The 12,193-nt window shown below is 56.6% G+C and overlaps 2 protein-coding genes across 2 annotated transcripts in view; one reads left to right on the forward strand and one right to left on the reverse strand.

Annotated features, from left to right (window-relative positions):
• CYP4F22 (cytochrome P450 family 4 subfamily F member 22) overlaps positions 1-10,011 on the reverse strand; it is a 68,345-nt gene extending 58,334 nt beyond the window's left edge. Inside the window, exon 1 of the mRNA XM_072786922.1 lies at positions 9,900-10,011. The gene's annotated coding sequence lies outside the window, so the exon portion shown is untranslated. The remainder of the gene's footprint in view (positions 1-9,899) is intronic.
• Positions 136-10,693, forward strand: RASAL3 (RAS protein activator like 3). The gene is made up of 18 exons (XM_072786920.1): positions 136-246; positions 376-710; positions 2,741-2,871; positions 3,002-3,080; positions 3,188-3,249; positions 3,611-3,681; positions 4,231-4,348; positions 4,436-4,534; positions 4,987-5,526; positions 5,897-6,041; positions 6,298-6,442; positions 7,287-7,523; positions 7,617-7,818; positions 7,924-8,042; positions 8,857-9,247; positions 9,533-9,690; positions 10,227-10,290; positions 10,395-10,693. The coding sequence occupies exons 2-18, from the start codon at positions 389-391 to the stop codon at positions 10,536-10,538; spliced, it is 3,027 nt and encodes a 1,008-aa protein (XP_072643021.1). The 5' UTR covers positions 136-246; positions 376-388; the 3' UTR covers positions 10,539-10,693.
• Positions 10,694-12,193: the final 1,500 nt, after the last annotated feature.

Here is a 12,193-nt window from a genome sequence, read left to right on the forward strand (position 1 = left end):
ATGTACCCATTTTGCAGAGATGGCATCTGAGGCTCAGAGAGAGGAATCGCTGCCTCCCGATCAGCAAGAGATTGTGGGTCCTGCTCTGTCACCTCCTCTCCCTCCCTCATCCTGCCGCCACTGTGCCCTCCCAGCCAGGCTGTGGGGTGGGGTGGGACAGACAGGGTCACGTGGAGTTGCGTTCAGCGGGAGGAAGCCAGGCAGGGTACAGACGCTGCTGATTTTGGGGCTGGTCTACAAATCAAGGTAAGGGAGGGACTGCATGTGGCCACGGAGAGGGTTCCTGGAGGGAGGAGCTGAGAGTGGGGAGGGGGCCAAGATGAGGACAGCATACGGGAACATACTGGGCAGCACTGTCACCCTCTTGCCCCCCAGGAGAACCGCTGCCATGGAACCACCATCACCCTGCAAGGCCTCCCAAACCCAGCCTGCAGCTTCGTCCCCGATAACCTCCTACCGCTGGCACACGGGGGGCGATGGGGAGAAAGTAGCTGGAGGGTCCCGCTGGGGCCGACTTGCAAGCTGGGGGCGGGCGCTAAGCCACCAGGAGCCCATGGTCAGCAGCCAGCCTGCCTCCCGCTCGCTGTTCCGTCGTGTCCTCTCTTCGCCCCCCAAGGAGTCACGCACAAGCCGCCTGCGGCTATCCAAGACCCTCTGGGGAAAACATAAGAGCCCGCCGCTGGAGCCAGAGCCAGAGCCAGAAGCCCCAGGTACATGGCTCCCCCACCCAGGCTGGGAGGCCGGATGCTGGGCGTATGTCTGCCTCCGGAGCATCAGCTCTACAGACACAGGAAGTTGTGGGGAGTGCAGAAGCCCAACAGGAAGTGGCTGGGGCCCAGCTGCCCTCTTCCCTCTCACATGGGGACTAGAGGTGGGGGGAGTGGCCAGGAACCTGTGGGCTGGGGGTCCATCCTGGGGAAGGGAGAGGAAAGAGACGGAGGGTGGCACTGTCCAGACGCTAAATGGCTCTTGGCCCTAATGGGTCTCTCCTCATATCCAGCAGCTCAGGCTCATCCTCTCTGGCTTGGCCATCCACCTCAGCCACCTCTTACTCTCTTGCCCCCTGGCCTCCGTATCTTCAGTTTCTTCACCTCTTTGAACCTCAGTTTCTCCATTTAACTGATGGAGATCCTAATCCCTACCTTAAAGCATATATTATTTCATTTGCTCATATTCAATCATTCATTCATTCATTTATTCATTCATTCACTCATCCAAACAGAGGTCTGTTGCACATTTACTACATGCCAGGCCTTGACGTAGGCACTAAGGACACAGCAGTGAACAAAACAGGTGAAACTGCCTACCCCACATAGTTCACTCACAGTGTAGTGGGCATGACAGACAGTAAACAAGCAAACCAAAATGACAGATGGGGCTGTTCCACAGAGAGATCTAGAGGAGAAAGGGATGCCACAAAGACTGGAGTTCAGGAATGTAGCACTAGCCCAGGGCCCAACATGTTTTAAATGATCTGTTAACAAGTTATTTATTCCCCTGATGGGAAAACAATAGGATGGACAGGTAACCTGGAAGGGTTGATTCAGCCCATCGATTCCTGTCTATTCCTGGAAGCTCATTTCTCACTGTTCATATTCCCATTTTGCAGAGGCATTCCCTTCAACCCCCTCCAGGGTATCCGGTATTGCTCAAAACATAGTATGGAGAGAGAGTTCTCCAACAAGCAGGACTGCTCCCCCCCACCCACCCCCCCTGCTGCTCAAACACTTCCCATGGCTCCCCATTACCCCCCAGGATAAAACCTCCAGTTCTCTAACTGGCATCCAAGATTCTGAACCACTCTCAACCTGGATCTTCCCCCTCTAGCCTCTGAGCCCTCTGGGCCCTTCCTACCTTTCCTGGGCCTTGTCATCTCCAAGCCTTTGCAACCAAGCTGTTCCTGCCCTTGTCTCCTCCAGCTCTGTCAAAATCCAACCTGCTCTTCAAGCCTACCATCTCTGGAGGCTTTCCCTGTCCCACTGCACCACCACCTCCCCCTACTCTGATCTTTTTTCTATTCCTCTTTTTTTTTTAAGATTTTTATTTATTATTTATTCATGATAGACATAGAGAGAGAGAGACAGGCAGACAGAGGCAGAGACACAGGCAGAAGGAGAAGCAGGCTCCACGGAGGGAGCCCGACGTGGGACTCGATCCCAGGACTCCAGGATCGCGCCCTGGGCCAAAGGCAGGCGCCAAACCGCTGAGCCACCCAGGGATCCCCTTTCTATTCCTCTCTTAAACGTTGAATGCTTTCCACCTTAGATTAGTTATTTATGTAAGGAACCAAGGATGCTGTCTTGTTGTTTAACCTCTTGGACCTACCTACTGTCTTGGTTAAGAGAAGAATGCTTGTGTTTGAAGCCCAGCTCAACCACTTCACAAGCTGTGCGACCCTGGGCACGCCACTCAACCTCTGTGGTTTTCAGTTTCCTCCTTGGCAAAATGGGGATTATAAAAGCCCTTGAACGGCTTTTGGAGGATTAAATGAGAGAAGGCACCAGGAGCAGTAAACACCATATAGGGCACACGTGTCTACTCCCCATGGCCTGTGGGGATAAGGGCCAGAGAGGGGTGGAAACTTGTCCAACAACAGCCTGGCAAGGCTGCTGGGTGGGCTGGGGTTGGGAAGAGAGGAGACACCTGGGAGGGAACACCTGATGAACCTCTGCAAATGGAGAGGGTCCTCTGAGGGAGAGGAAAGGACTCCCAGATCCCTGGTACCAACTCCTCTACTCAGAGCCTGAGCCGGAGCCAGAGACCCCTGCCCCACAGATCCCTGAGGCCCCCACGCCTGACGTACCCATCTGGAACATTGGGGCCTTCACCCTTCTCGATGGGAAGCTGGTGCTGCTTGGGGGTGAGGAGGAGGTGAGAAGGGTCACAGGGGCAAGAGGGAGGGAAGAAGAGGGTGAGAAGGAGATAGATGAGTGGGGGGAGGAGAGGATAATGGAAAGGGGCCTGCCTCCTCTTTATGACTTCCCACTCTTATGGACAACAGGGTCCTCGCCGGTCCCGGGCGGGGAGTGCTAGCTCTGAGGGCAGCATCCAGGTAGCCATGGGGAACCTCAGGGATCCAGGTAAGTGTCAGAGGTGTGGAGGGCTGGGGCATTTGGGAGGATGTCAAGGTGGAGCAGAATCCAAGACAATCCCATCCCCTCACCTTCCCACCCCTGACCACCTACAGATCGGATCCCTGGGAAGACTGAGCCCGATGCTGCTGGCCCCAACCAGGTCCACAACGTTCGGGTAAGGCATCCACCCAGTGGGAGGTGGAGGGGAGAGCAAAGACTCCCAGACGCTCAGAAATGAACGGGGACTCTTACTTGGTGGTCTTGGGCAGCTCACTTTTTTGGCCCTCACGGTCTCTGGCAGTCAAATGGAACTAATGAGAGAAACCCCCCTCGGGGCTGTTTATGAGACATCAACAGAGAATGCAGAAAAGCATAGGATGGATGCTTTAGATAAGGGAGCTATAGGTTGCCTTTATTACTACAGCATTAGTATTGTGGTCCCCCCAAACCGACAGGCCAACCAGGACACCTTGGGGCGGAAAGAAGCTGAGGAGGGAGAATAGGATTCTAGCCAGCTGATAGCCCCCTTCCCGCAGGGATTGCTCAAGCGGCTGAAAGAGAAGAAAAAGGCCAGGTCGGAGATGGGAGCCAGTGCCTCTCGGGATGGGTAAGAGTCTCTGAGGGGCCCAAGGGGCTGGGATTACACATTCCCCCACCACTTCCACCTGCCTACCATTCCTACCTTCACCAAATACCTCCCATTGGCCCCTCTGTGTCCATGTTGAGCGATGCTGGAGTTACTGAAAGACCCTGGCCTGGGAGTGTCAGGGAAGGGACCACTGAGCTGAGATCTGAAGGATGGATGGAAGTTCTCCAGCCCAGGAGGGGCAGGAAACGCATTCCAGGCAGGACACAGGGACCACAAAGGCCAAAAGGCCAGATGAAGTGACAAAAACAAGGCCAGGATGACTGGAACTCAGAGAAAGGGATTAAGTGCAGGGAAATGTGGCCAAAAGGCGACAAGGGCTGTACTATATAAGGTGACACAGGTTACCATGAGGAGTTGAGTTTTTATCCTAAAAACGAAGAGTTCAAGTCCAGTTTAGGTTCAAGTTCATCCTGACCTCTCTCCACCCTTCAGGCGATAGGGGGTGGGTTGGTGGGGAGGAGGGAAGGATGACCACTTGTTCAATCGCCCCTTCCCCGGATCCCTCAGTGCTCTGGGCTCTCGGGAATCGCTGGCCACACTCTCCGAGCTGGACCTGGGTGCTGAGCGGGATGTGCGGATCTGGCCCCTGCACCCCAGCCTCCTGGAGGAGCCTCACTGCTTCCAGGTAAATGCAGACAACTCTCCACCTTACCCCGACCCTTGGGTTCTACTCTTGGCCTCAACCACACCCCTGAATCCGCATCCCCAACAGGTAACGTGGGCAGGCGGGAGCCGCTGCTTCTCTTGTCGCTCGGCGGCTGAGAGAGACCGCTGGATCGAGGACCTTCGCCGCCACTTCCAGCCCAGCCAGGTCAGTACCAGCAGTGAAGTTGGACGTGGAGGCCCTGCCCTCCCCCTCCCCAACCCTCCCCAGCAACCCAAGCCCCCGCCCGCGCCCTAACCCTGCCTCTTAGACACACCTGCCCGCTAACACTTTGCAACCACTCGGAGACCCTCCCCAGATCCCGCCTATTACCAGCCCCTGGCACACACAACCCCATCCCTTCAATTCAATCCGGGACCTAGTAGCACCCAAAGCTCCGCCTACCCGGCAAACGCCAAGTCCCCACCCCGCGGCTGCTCTTCCACCCCTTGAGCTCGGATCTCTTCGCCGGGACCCAGTAACGCTGGAGGGCTTTCACAGAACCACCTTGAGACCGCCGTGGCCCTTGTCTTCCCCCAAGGGCCCAGCGATCTCCCTGGGGGCATGGTGTCCCACGTCGAGCACCGACGCCTCCCCCCCTACCCCACTCCGGTCTGCAGGACAACGTGGAGCGGGAAGAGACGTGGTTGAGCGTGTGGGTGCACGAGGCAAAGGGGCTGCCCCGAGCGGCGGCGACCGCAGGCGTGCGCACCGAGCTGTGGCTGGACGGCGCGCTGCTGGCGCGCACAGCGCCACGGGCTGGCCCGAGCCAGCTCTTCTGGGCCGAGCGCTTCCACTTCGAGGCGCTGCCGCCGGCGCGTCGCCTGTCGTTACGGCTGCACGGAGTCGGCCCGGGAGGAGCGGCGCTAGGCCGCGTGGCGCTGACACTGGAAGAGCTGGGCGTCCCCCGCGCGCCCGCCGCGGGCCTGGAGCGCTGGTTCCCGCTGCTCGGGGCGCCAGCAGGCGCGGCGCTGCGAGCGCGGATCCGGGCGCGGCGCCTGCGCGTGCTGCCGTCCGAGCGCTACAAGGAGCTGGCGGAGTTCCTCACCTTCCACTACGCGCGCCTCTGCGGGGCGCTGGAGCCCGCGCTGTCCGCCCAGGCCAAGGAGGAGCTGGCGGCTGCCATGGTGCGAGTGCTGCAGGCCACCGGCCGGGCGCAGGTGCGGCGCTGCGACGGGGCGGACCCGAGTGACCAGAGGCTGGCTGATCTCGCGCTCCGGGGAGCAGGGTGGGAGGGTACTGGTGGCTGGGGACCCCGGTGGCAAGGAGGAGGGGCGGGGCACCACAAGGGGCGGGGCCTGCGCCTCAGCTACGAGGGGCGGGGCCTGAACTGAGCCTCCGAGCCGAAAGATTTAATTTCTGCAGCGAGGGCTGGAGGTTCCAACCTCGTGAGCCTTAGCAGTGAGGACTGGGCCTGAGCAGCAGGTATGAGGGGGTGGGGCCTGTGTCCCAGGTGTGAGTGATAGGCCAAGGGCTTGTATGCCCGGGTTCAGTCCGCTCCCCGCGCAACGTGAACTCCAATATACCCAGGCACTGGTGACAGACCTGGGCACCGCAGAGCTGGCACGCAGTGGAGGCCGTGAGGCGCTGCTATTCCGGGAAAATACGTTAGCCACCAAGGCCATCGATGAGTACATGAAGCTGGTGGCACAAGATTACCTCCAAAAGACTCTGGGTGAGCCAGAGGGTGGATGTCCGAAGCCATCTGGGCGGGCTAGGAAACCCCACGGGGGACCTGGGAGCTCCTAGGTAACCTGGATGCCGGGAATGGGTAGTGCCTTAGAGGGTGCTGGAATCCTGGAAGCAACTGGGGGTCCCCCAGAGATGTTAGGTATCTCCAGAGAAAACTGGAGACAGAGTTGGAGGCTGAGTGCAGTGGGTTCCAGTGGTCACTGGCCCCTGGCCCCTTGTTTGGCTGTGCTGAACTGCAGGGCAGGTCGTGCTGCGTCTCTGCGCTTCCACTGAGGACTGTGAGGTGGACCCCAGCAAGTGCCCGGCCCCAGAGCTGCCACAGCACCAGGCCAGACTGAGAAACAGTTGTGAAGAAGTCTTCCAAAACATCATCCACTCCTACAAGTGAGAATCAGGGCCCCAGCACCTGAGCCTAGCTAGCCCTACTTCTCAGCCACTGTGCTAATTACCCTGAACCCCAGTTGGAGTTGCCAGATAAAATAAAGGATGCCCAGTTAAATGGGATGCATGCAAAATTTGGGACATACTTATACTAAAAAATTACTCATTTTTACATGAAATTCAAGTTTAACTGAAGTTGTTCCCTAAATCTGGTAACCCATTCCCAATGTCATGTCAGCTTGGGGTTACTGACCCCAAGCAACCTAGGACTCAATTCCTTGTCCTCTAACTATAGGTGACCCCATACCCTAATTCCTTGCCACCTGACCTCAGTTAACATAGGACCTCTGATTCCAGGTGATGCTAAACCCCCCAATTCCATGACCCTTGACCTTAAATGACCCCATACCCCAAATATCATGCAACTGATCACAAGAAACCTGGGATTCCAATTCCTTAAACTCCCACCCTAGGTTAACCTATATATCCAGTCCCATGTCACTTGGGATATCAACACCATGATTTCTGAACCTACGTGACCCTGTAACCTCAAGCCTATCCCACTTAATACTGTGTTATCTGGCATGCCAATCTCATGATCCCTTATAGCTATATCCCAGGCTCATGGACTGTATCCCCTTGTGACCTTGTATCTACCCCCCTCCAAGATTACTGAGTCCAGAATAACTATAGCATAAATCCTGACCCCAAGCATTATTATCCTCAATGTCTCTAATCCTGGAACCCATAGTGCAGGTGACTCCTGACTTCTGACCTTAAAACTTTGACATGAATATGACCTCTATATCCATACCCTCTCCTTTGACCATTGCCTCTTCTGCCCCAGCTGGTTTCCAGCAGAGCTGGGCACTGTGTTCTCAGGCTGGCGAGAAGCATGTAAGGCACGTGGCTCTGAGGCACTGGGCCCCCGACTGGTATGTGCCTCCCTCTTCCTGAGGCTCCTGTGTCCTGCCATCCTGGCACCCAGCCTCTTTGGTCTGGCATCAGAGCACCCTGCACCTAGCCCAGCCCGCGCCCTCACGCTGATTGCCAAGGTCATCCAGAACCTCGCCAACAGTGCCCCGTAGGTGCTGGGAGGAAGTGGGGGTGGGGGGCATGCCTGGGCAGTGAGGTTACAGATGCCTGGTCTGACCAACCCAGTCCGACCTCTGCCCAGGTTTGGTGAGAAGGAGGCCTACATGGGCTTCATGAATAGCTTTCTGGAGGATCACGGACCAGCCATGCAACACTTCCTGGACCAAGTGGCCATGGTGGATGTGGATGCAGCACCCAGTGGCTACCAGGGCAGCAGTGACTTAGCCCTCCAGCTGGCGGTCCTGCATGCCCAGCTCTGTACCATCTTTGCTGAACTTGACCAGGTATGGTGGGAGCCCAGAGCCCAGGGTTTGGGGTAGGGAGGCAAGAGGGCAGGGAGCCTATGGTCCTGAGAGCTTGCTTACCATTGTCCCTGCATACATCGTCAGGCAACCTGTGACAGCCTGGAACCACTGCCCACCATCCTGCGAGCCATTGAGGAGGGCCGGCCTGTACCTGTGACTGTGCCGATGCGTCTCCCACCACCCCGAGCCCAGGTTCACTCCAGGTAACCTACCTGCCTCAAGTGTGGCCCACTTCTGATGGGTGAGAGCATAAGCAGGACCAAAGGCAAGCACAGGGTGAGACGGGCCAGAGGTGAAGACACGATCATGACAGAGGTCAAGAACAGGGTCAGGTTGGGATTCACTGTCAGAAACAGTGTTGCATAAAGATCAGAGGCTGGAGATGGGGTCATCCAAGGGATCAGAGAGAGGTTCACGTTATAGTCAGAAGCCAGGTACTGGGTCAGATTGAAGTCCAAGGTGGGGATTGGTCATTGCAGAGGTCAGGGAGAGGTCACATGTGGGATCACACAGAGAAAGTGACATTGTGGTCAGTGATGAGGGTCAGGTTTCAGTGAAAGGTTGTAGATGGGGTCAGATCAGGGTCAGATATTAAGATGCACCATCAAGGGTCAGGAGTAGGTGCATATGGTAAGCAGAGGTCAGGCCCAGGGCCAAATGGGGTCAACAGTTATAGGTAAAGTCATTCGGTCAGAGATCAGGGACCATGGTCTGTGAGGAGGCAGAGACAGGGTCAGCTTAAGGTCAGAGGTCAGGTACAAAAGGGGGGTCAGACAGGGAAGGAAGATGGTATCCCTGTGAGCAGAGGTCAAGCCCGGGTCAGATTGGAATTAGAGGTTATAGAGATGGTCATAGAGAGGACAGTATTGTCAGAAATCCAGAAGAGGGTCAGAGATCAAACTGATTCCATTAGTGACAAGGTCACACAGAAGTAAGATATTAGAAGTGGAGTCATTTCTGGCCAGGGGTCAGCTCAGAGGCCAGTCAAGGATCTGAGCTCTCCCATTCCACCCCCAGCTTCTCTGCAGGGGAGAAGCCAGGCTTCCTGGCTCCCCGGGATCTCCCCAAGCACACCCCTCTCATTTCCAAGAGCCAGTCTCTACGCAGCGTTCACGGCGCAGGGAGTTGGGCGCGACAGCAGCCAGAAGAAGAGCGTCCCCCGCGGCTGCCCCGGCCAGTGCAGCGCACGCAGAGCGTCCCGGCTGGCCGCCCCGCTCGTCGCCGCCCCTCTGCAGGACCCCGGCCACGACCCAAAAGCTCGCTACGCACGGGGCCCGCTCCCCGCGGCCGGCCCTGGACTGGGGCCTCAGCATCGTTGCCTCGGAAGCCGTCGGTGCCCTGGCAGCGCCAGCTGGACCAGCCGCGGGACAGAGACCAGGCGACGGGCACGCACCGACCTGTGGGCAAGGTGAGGTCCAGCTCAGGTCTGCGCACGGAGAGGAATGACGGGACTGGGAAGACAGAAAAACCAGGCAGGTCTGGGTTCAAATAGCAAGCCGTCTGCGCTGTGTGACCTCGGGCCTGGTGCAACCCTCTCTGAGCCTCAGTTTGCTCCTCTGTAAAACGGGAGCGAGGTTTCCTTACCCGGCAGGGCAGTGAGAAGGCAGAGAGCAGGGGACAAGGAGGTCAGGGTTTTTCGGGGAGGAGATGGGGCGGGACGACGGGTCAGGTGATAGCTGCTCCCTCCCCACAGTTGGCAGAGCTACAGTGTGAGGTGGCCGCTCTGCGCGAGGAACAGAAGGCTCTGTCCGGCCTCGTGGAGTCGCTAAGCACCCACATCCAGGCCTTGACGGAGAAGCAGGAGCAGCTTCAGCGCCAGCTTCAAGACCTGGACGCCAGGCTCCGAGAAGGGTGAGCCCCGCCCCCTCCATTAGCTCTGCCCCCGGGTGAGCCGGCTGTAATCAGATCTGCCCAGGCTCCACTTCCATTCGGGCCCTGCCTCTCAATCACAGCCAAGCACTCCTGGCAAGCCACGCCCCCTTCCAGCCCCGCCCCGACACACCTGTCTCGCCCGGCCTCTTGGTCAGCTCCGCCCACCCCAGGTGGCTGGCGAGTCCTACCTTCCACGCCCGACTCCTCAATCAGTCCCTCCCAAACAGGTTGGTCCCGGGTCTCTCAGTCTGGGCACACCTTCATCTTTGTCACCACCTCACCCTCGACTCGCCAAGCCCCGCCCCCAAGAGTTGGTTGGTCCTTTCATCCCAGCCATTCAAGGCTCTGATTCAGCCCGGCTACAAGTTTATATAGGCCCCGCCCCCTAGCGTGGCAAACCCCGCCTCCAGACAAGCCCCGCCCCCAAAATTCCTGGCTGTCCAACCAGGGAGGGGAGTTTCTGGAGGGGAGTTTCTCAGTCTTTGACCCTCCCCTCTTGCCCCTGATCCCCACAGGACCCCTCAGCTGGATCAAGAGCGTGGCCCTCCAAGCAGTGAGGATCACCGTCTGCGAAGTCTGGTGAGACCCCTGCCCTAGCCCTGGGGAAGATCTAGGCGGGGAGGGAACCAGGGTTGGGGTGCAACCCTCCCCTGCCTCCGAGCCCACAGCCACTGCCTCTCCAGGAGCGCCGCCTGGCTGAGATGGAGAATACTCAGGCCCAGTTGAGGAATGTGGTCCAGAACCTGCAGCTTCTTCCCAGAACGTCGGGATCCCGGAGCCAGCCCCTACCCCTCAAACCACCCTGCATCAACGGAGATACCACTTGAGCTGCCCACGCTGTTCCACGTGGTCTGGGAGCTGTCTTAAAAGGCCTGTACAACCCCTGCCTCAGCCCTACAGTGGCCTAGAGTGGAAAGTGGAGCCATATGTCAACCAGTCTGGCACTGTGAGGTTACCCAGTAAAATTCTGATTTCAGTAAAATGGATGGATTTTTTTTTTTTTTGCCCCCAAGTGTTGCCGAACAGAAAGCACCCCTCTCCCACCATTCAAGTCTCCCAAATTATCTCCTAATTAGAGGTCTCATGGAAGGGACAATATAAGGAGATTTTCACCAGCTGTGTGACCTTAGACCTTTACTCTCTTAGAGCCTCAATTTCCTCATCTGTAAAATGGATCTAAAGTTTCTTACACAGAAGACCCATTGTTTAAGGTGTTCAATAAAAGGTATTTGTCATTGTTAGGGGCGGCACCTGCTTCTGAATGAAGCCCAGGTCTCAGATGAGAGCATCTTCCTAGGCCCCCAAATCCCACACCAACTCCCTCATAGCTGGAAGAGCATGGGTCTGGGAGGCAGATAAAGGAAAGGGTGAGTAGGTATGGAGACAGTTGAGCTCTATGGCTGTTGGTTGGGTAAATGACTGGGCATTTGAAACATGGGTGAGGGGTAAGGTGAATGGGACAATAGGCAGAAAAATAGATTAGCATTTGGTGGATATCTGCCCTGGTAGGTGAGTAAGTAGGCAGTTAGCTGGGTCAGTTATGTCTGCCTAGAAAAGGCCTGGATATCAGTAGGAAATAAATATTTGAGCTAATTGAGTAACTGGTTATATACATCGTATGAATATTTGTTGGGGCCTCCTAAGACTCTTGAGCTAGGCAGTGGGGAAACAATAATGAACTAGGCAGACGGGACTCCTGTCCTCATGGAAATTACACCCTAGTGGAGACAAGTAAATGTGCAACTAAAGGATGGATGTCTGCGTGGCTGGGTGAAAGGATGTGTGTAGCGATGGGTGGATGCTTGCTTGCTTGTTTGGATATGTATTTACTTGGGTGGTGGGTGGATGGGTTGAGTGGGTGTTCAGATGGGTGAATGGGAATTTGGGTGAGTGGCTAACGCTGACAGGACCAGACGTTGGTTGAGTGGTGGATGGGTGAGTGTGTAGAAAGGAGGTGGATGGGAGGTTTGAGTGTTTGGATGGATGGTGGATAGTTGGTTAATTGGCTGAATAGATAGATGAGTGGTTGACTGGATGAATGGGTGGAGAGATGAATGGGTGGTTGGACATGCGAATGGGTGGTGGATGGAAGAAAGCAGATCTGTTATGTATTCATGATGGGGTAGTTTTGGAGGCTGGGATCCTTGGGGTTGGATGGAGAAAGGGGCGCTTAGCATGGGCACCTACAGCAGTTCTAGGGACACGGAGGTGCTGAAGTCCAGTTTGGATAATGGGAGAGGAGAGAGAAGACTTGTGGTTGGAAGGTAGCTGACTGGGGGCAAGGGACTGAAGGATACGGATTGGCTGGATGGAGTTTTCAATGACCTATAAATGACCCATGGGGGAACTTCTCTGCCTCCTCCTCACTCTTATGGTGCTATTAGTAGGCCTAGCATTGGAAGAACCAGTAGGGTGATGAGGAGCTATTGGGGGCAGGGGGACAAGTGTGTTGTCATGGAAACAGACCCTCCCTGGACTCTCA

This window comes from Canis lupus, chromosome 19 (assembly GCF_048164855.1).
Source record: "Canis lupus baileyi chromosome 19, mCanLup2.hap1, whole genome shotgun sequence".
NCBI classification, from domain to species: domain Eukaryota; kingdom Metazoa; phylum Chordata; class Mammalia; order Carnivora; family Canidae; genus Canis; species Canis lupus.

Coding starts and splice junctions, on each gene's coding strand:
- RASAL3 (XM_072786920.1), top strand. CDS start 389: ATGGAACCACCATCACCCTGCAAGGCCTCCCAAACCCAGCCTGCAGCT. Junction 711..2,740: donor GCCAGAGCCAGAAGCCCCAG/GTACATGGCTCC, acceptor TCCTCTACTCAG/AGCCTGAGCCGGAGCCAGAG. Junction 5,527..5,896: donor AGGCCACCGGCCGGGCGCAG/GTGCGGCGCTGC, acceptor CAATATACCCAG/GCACTGGTGACAGACCTGGG.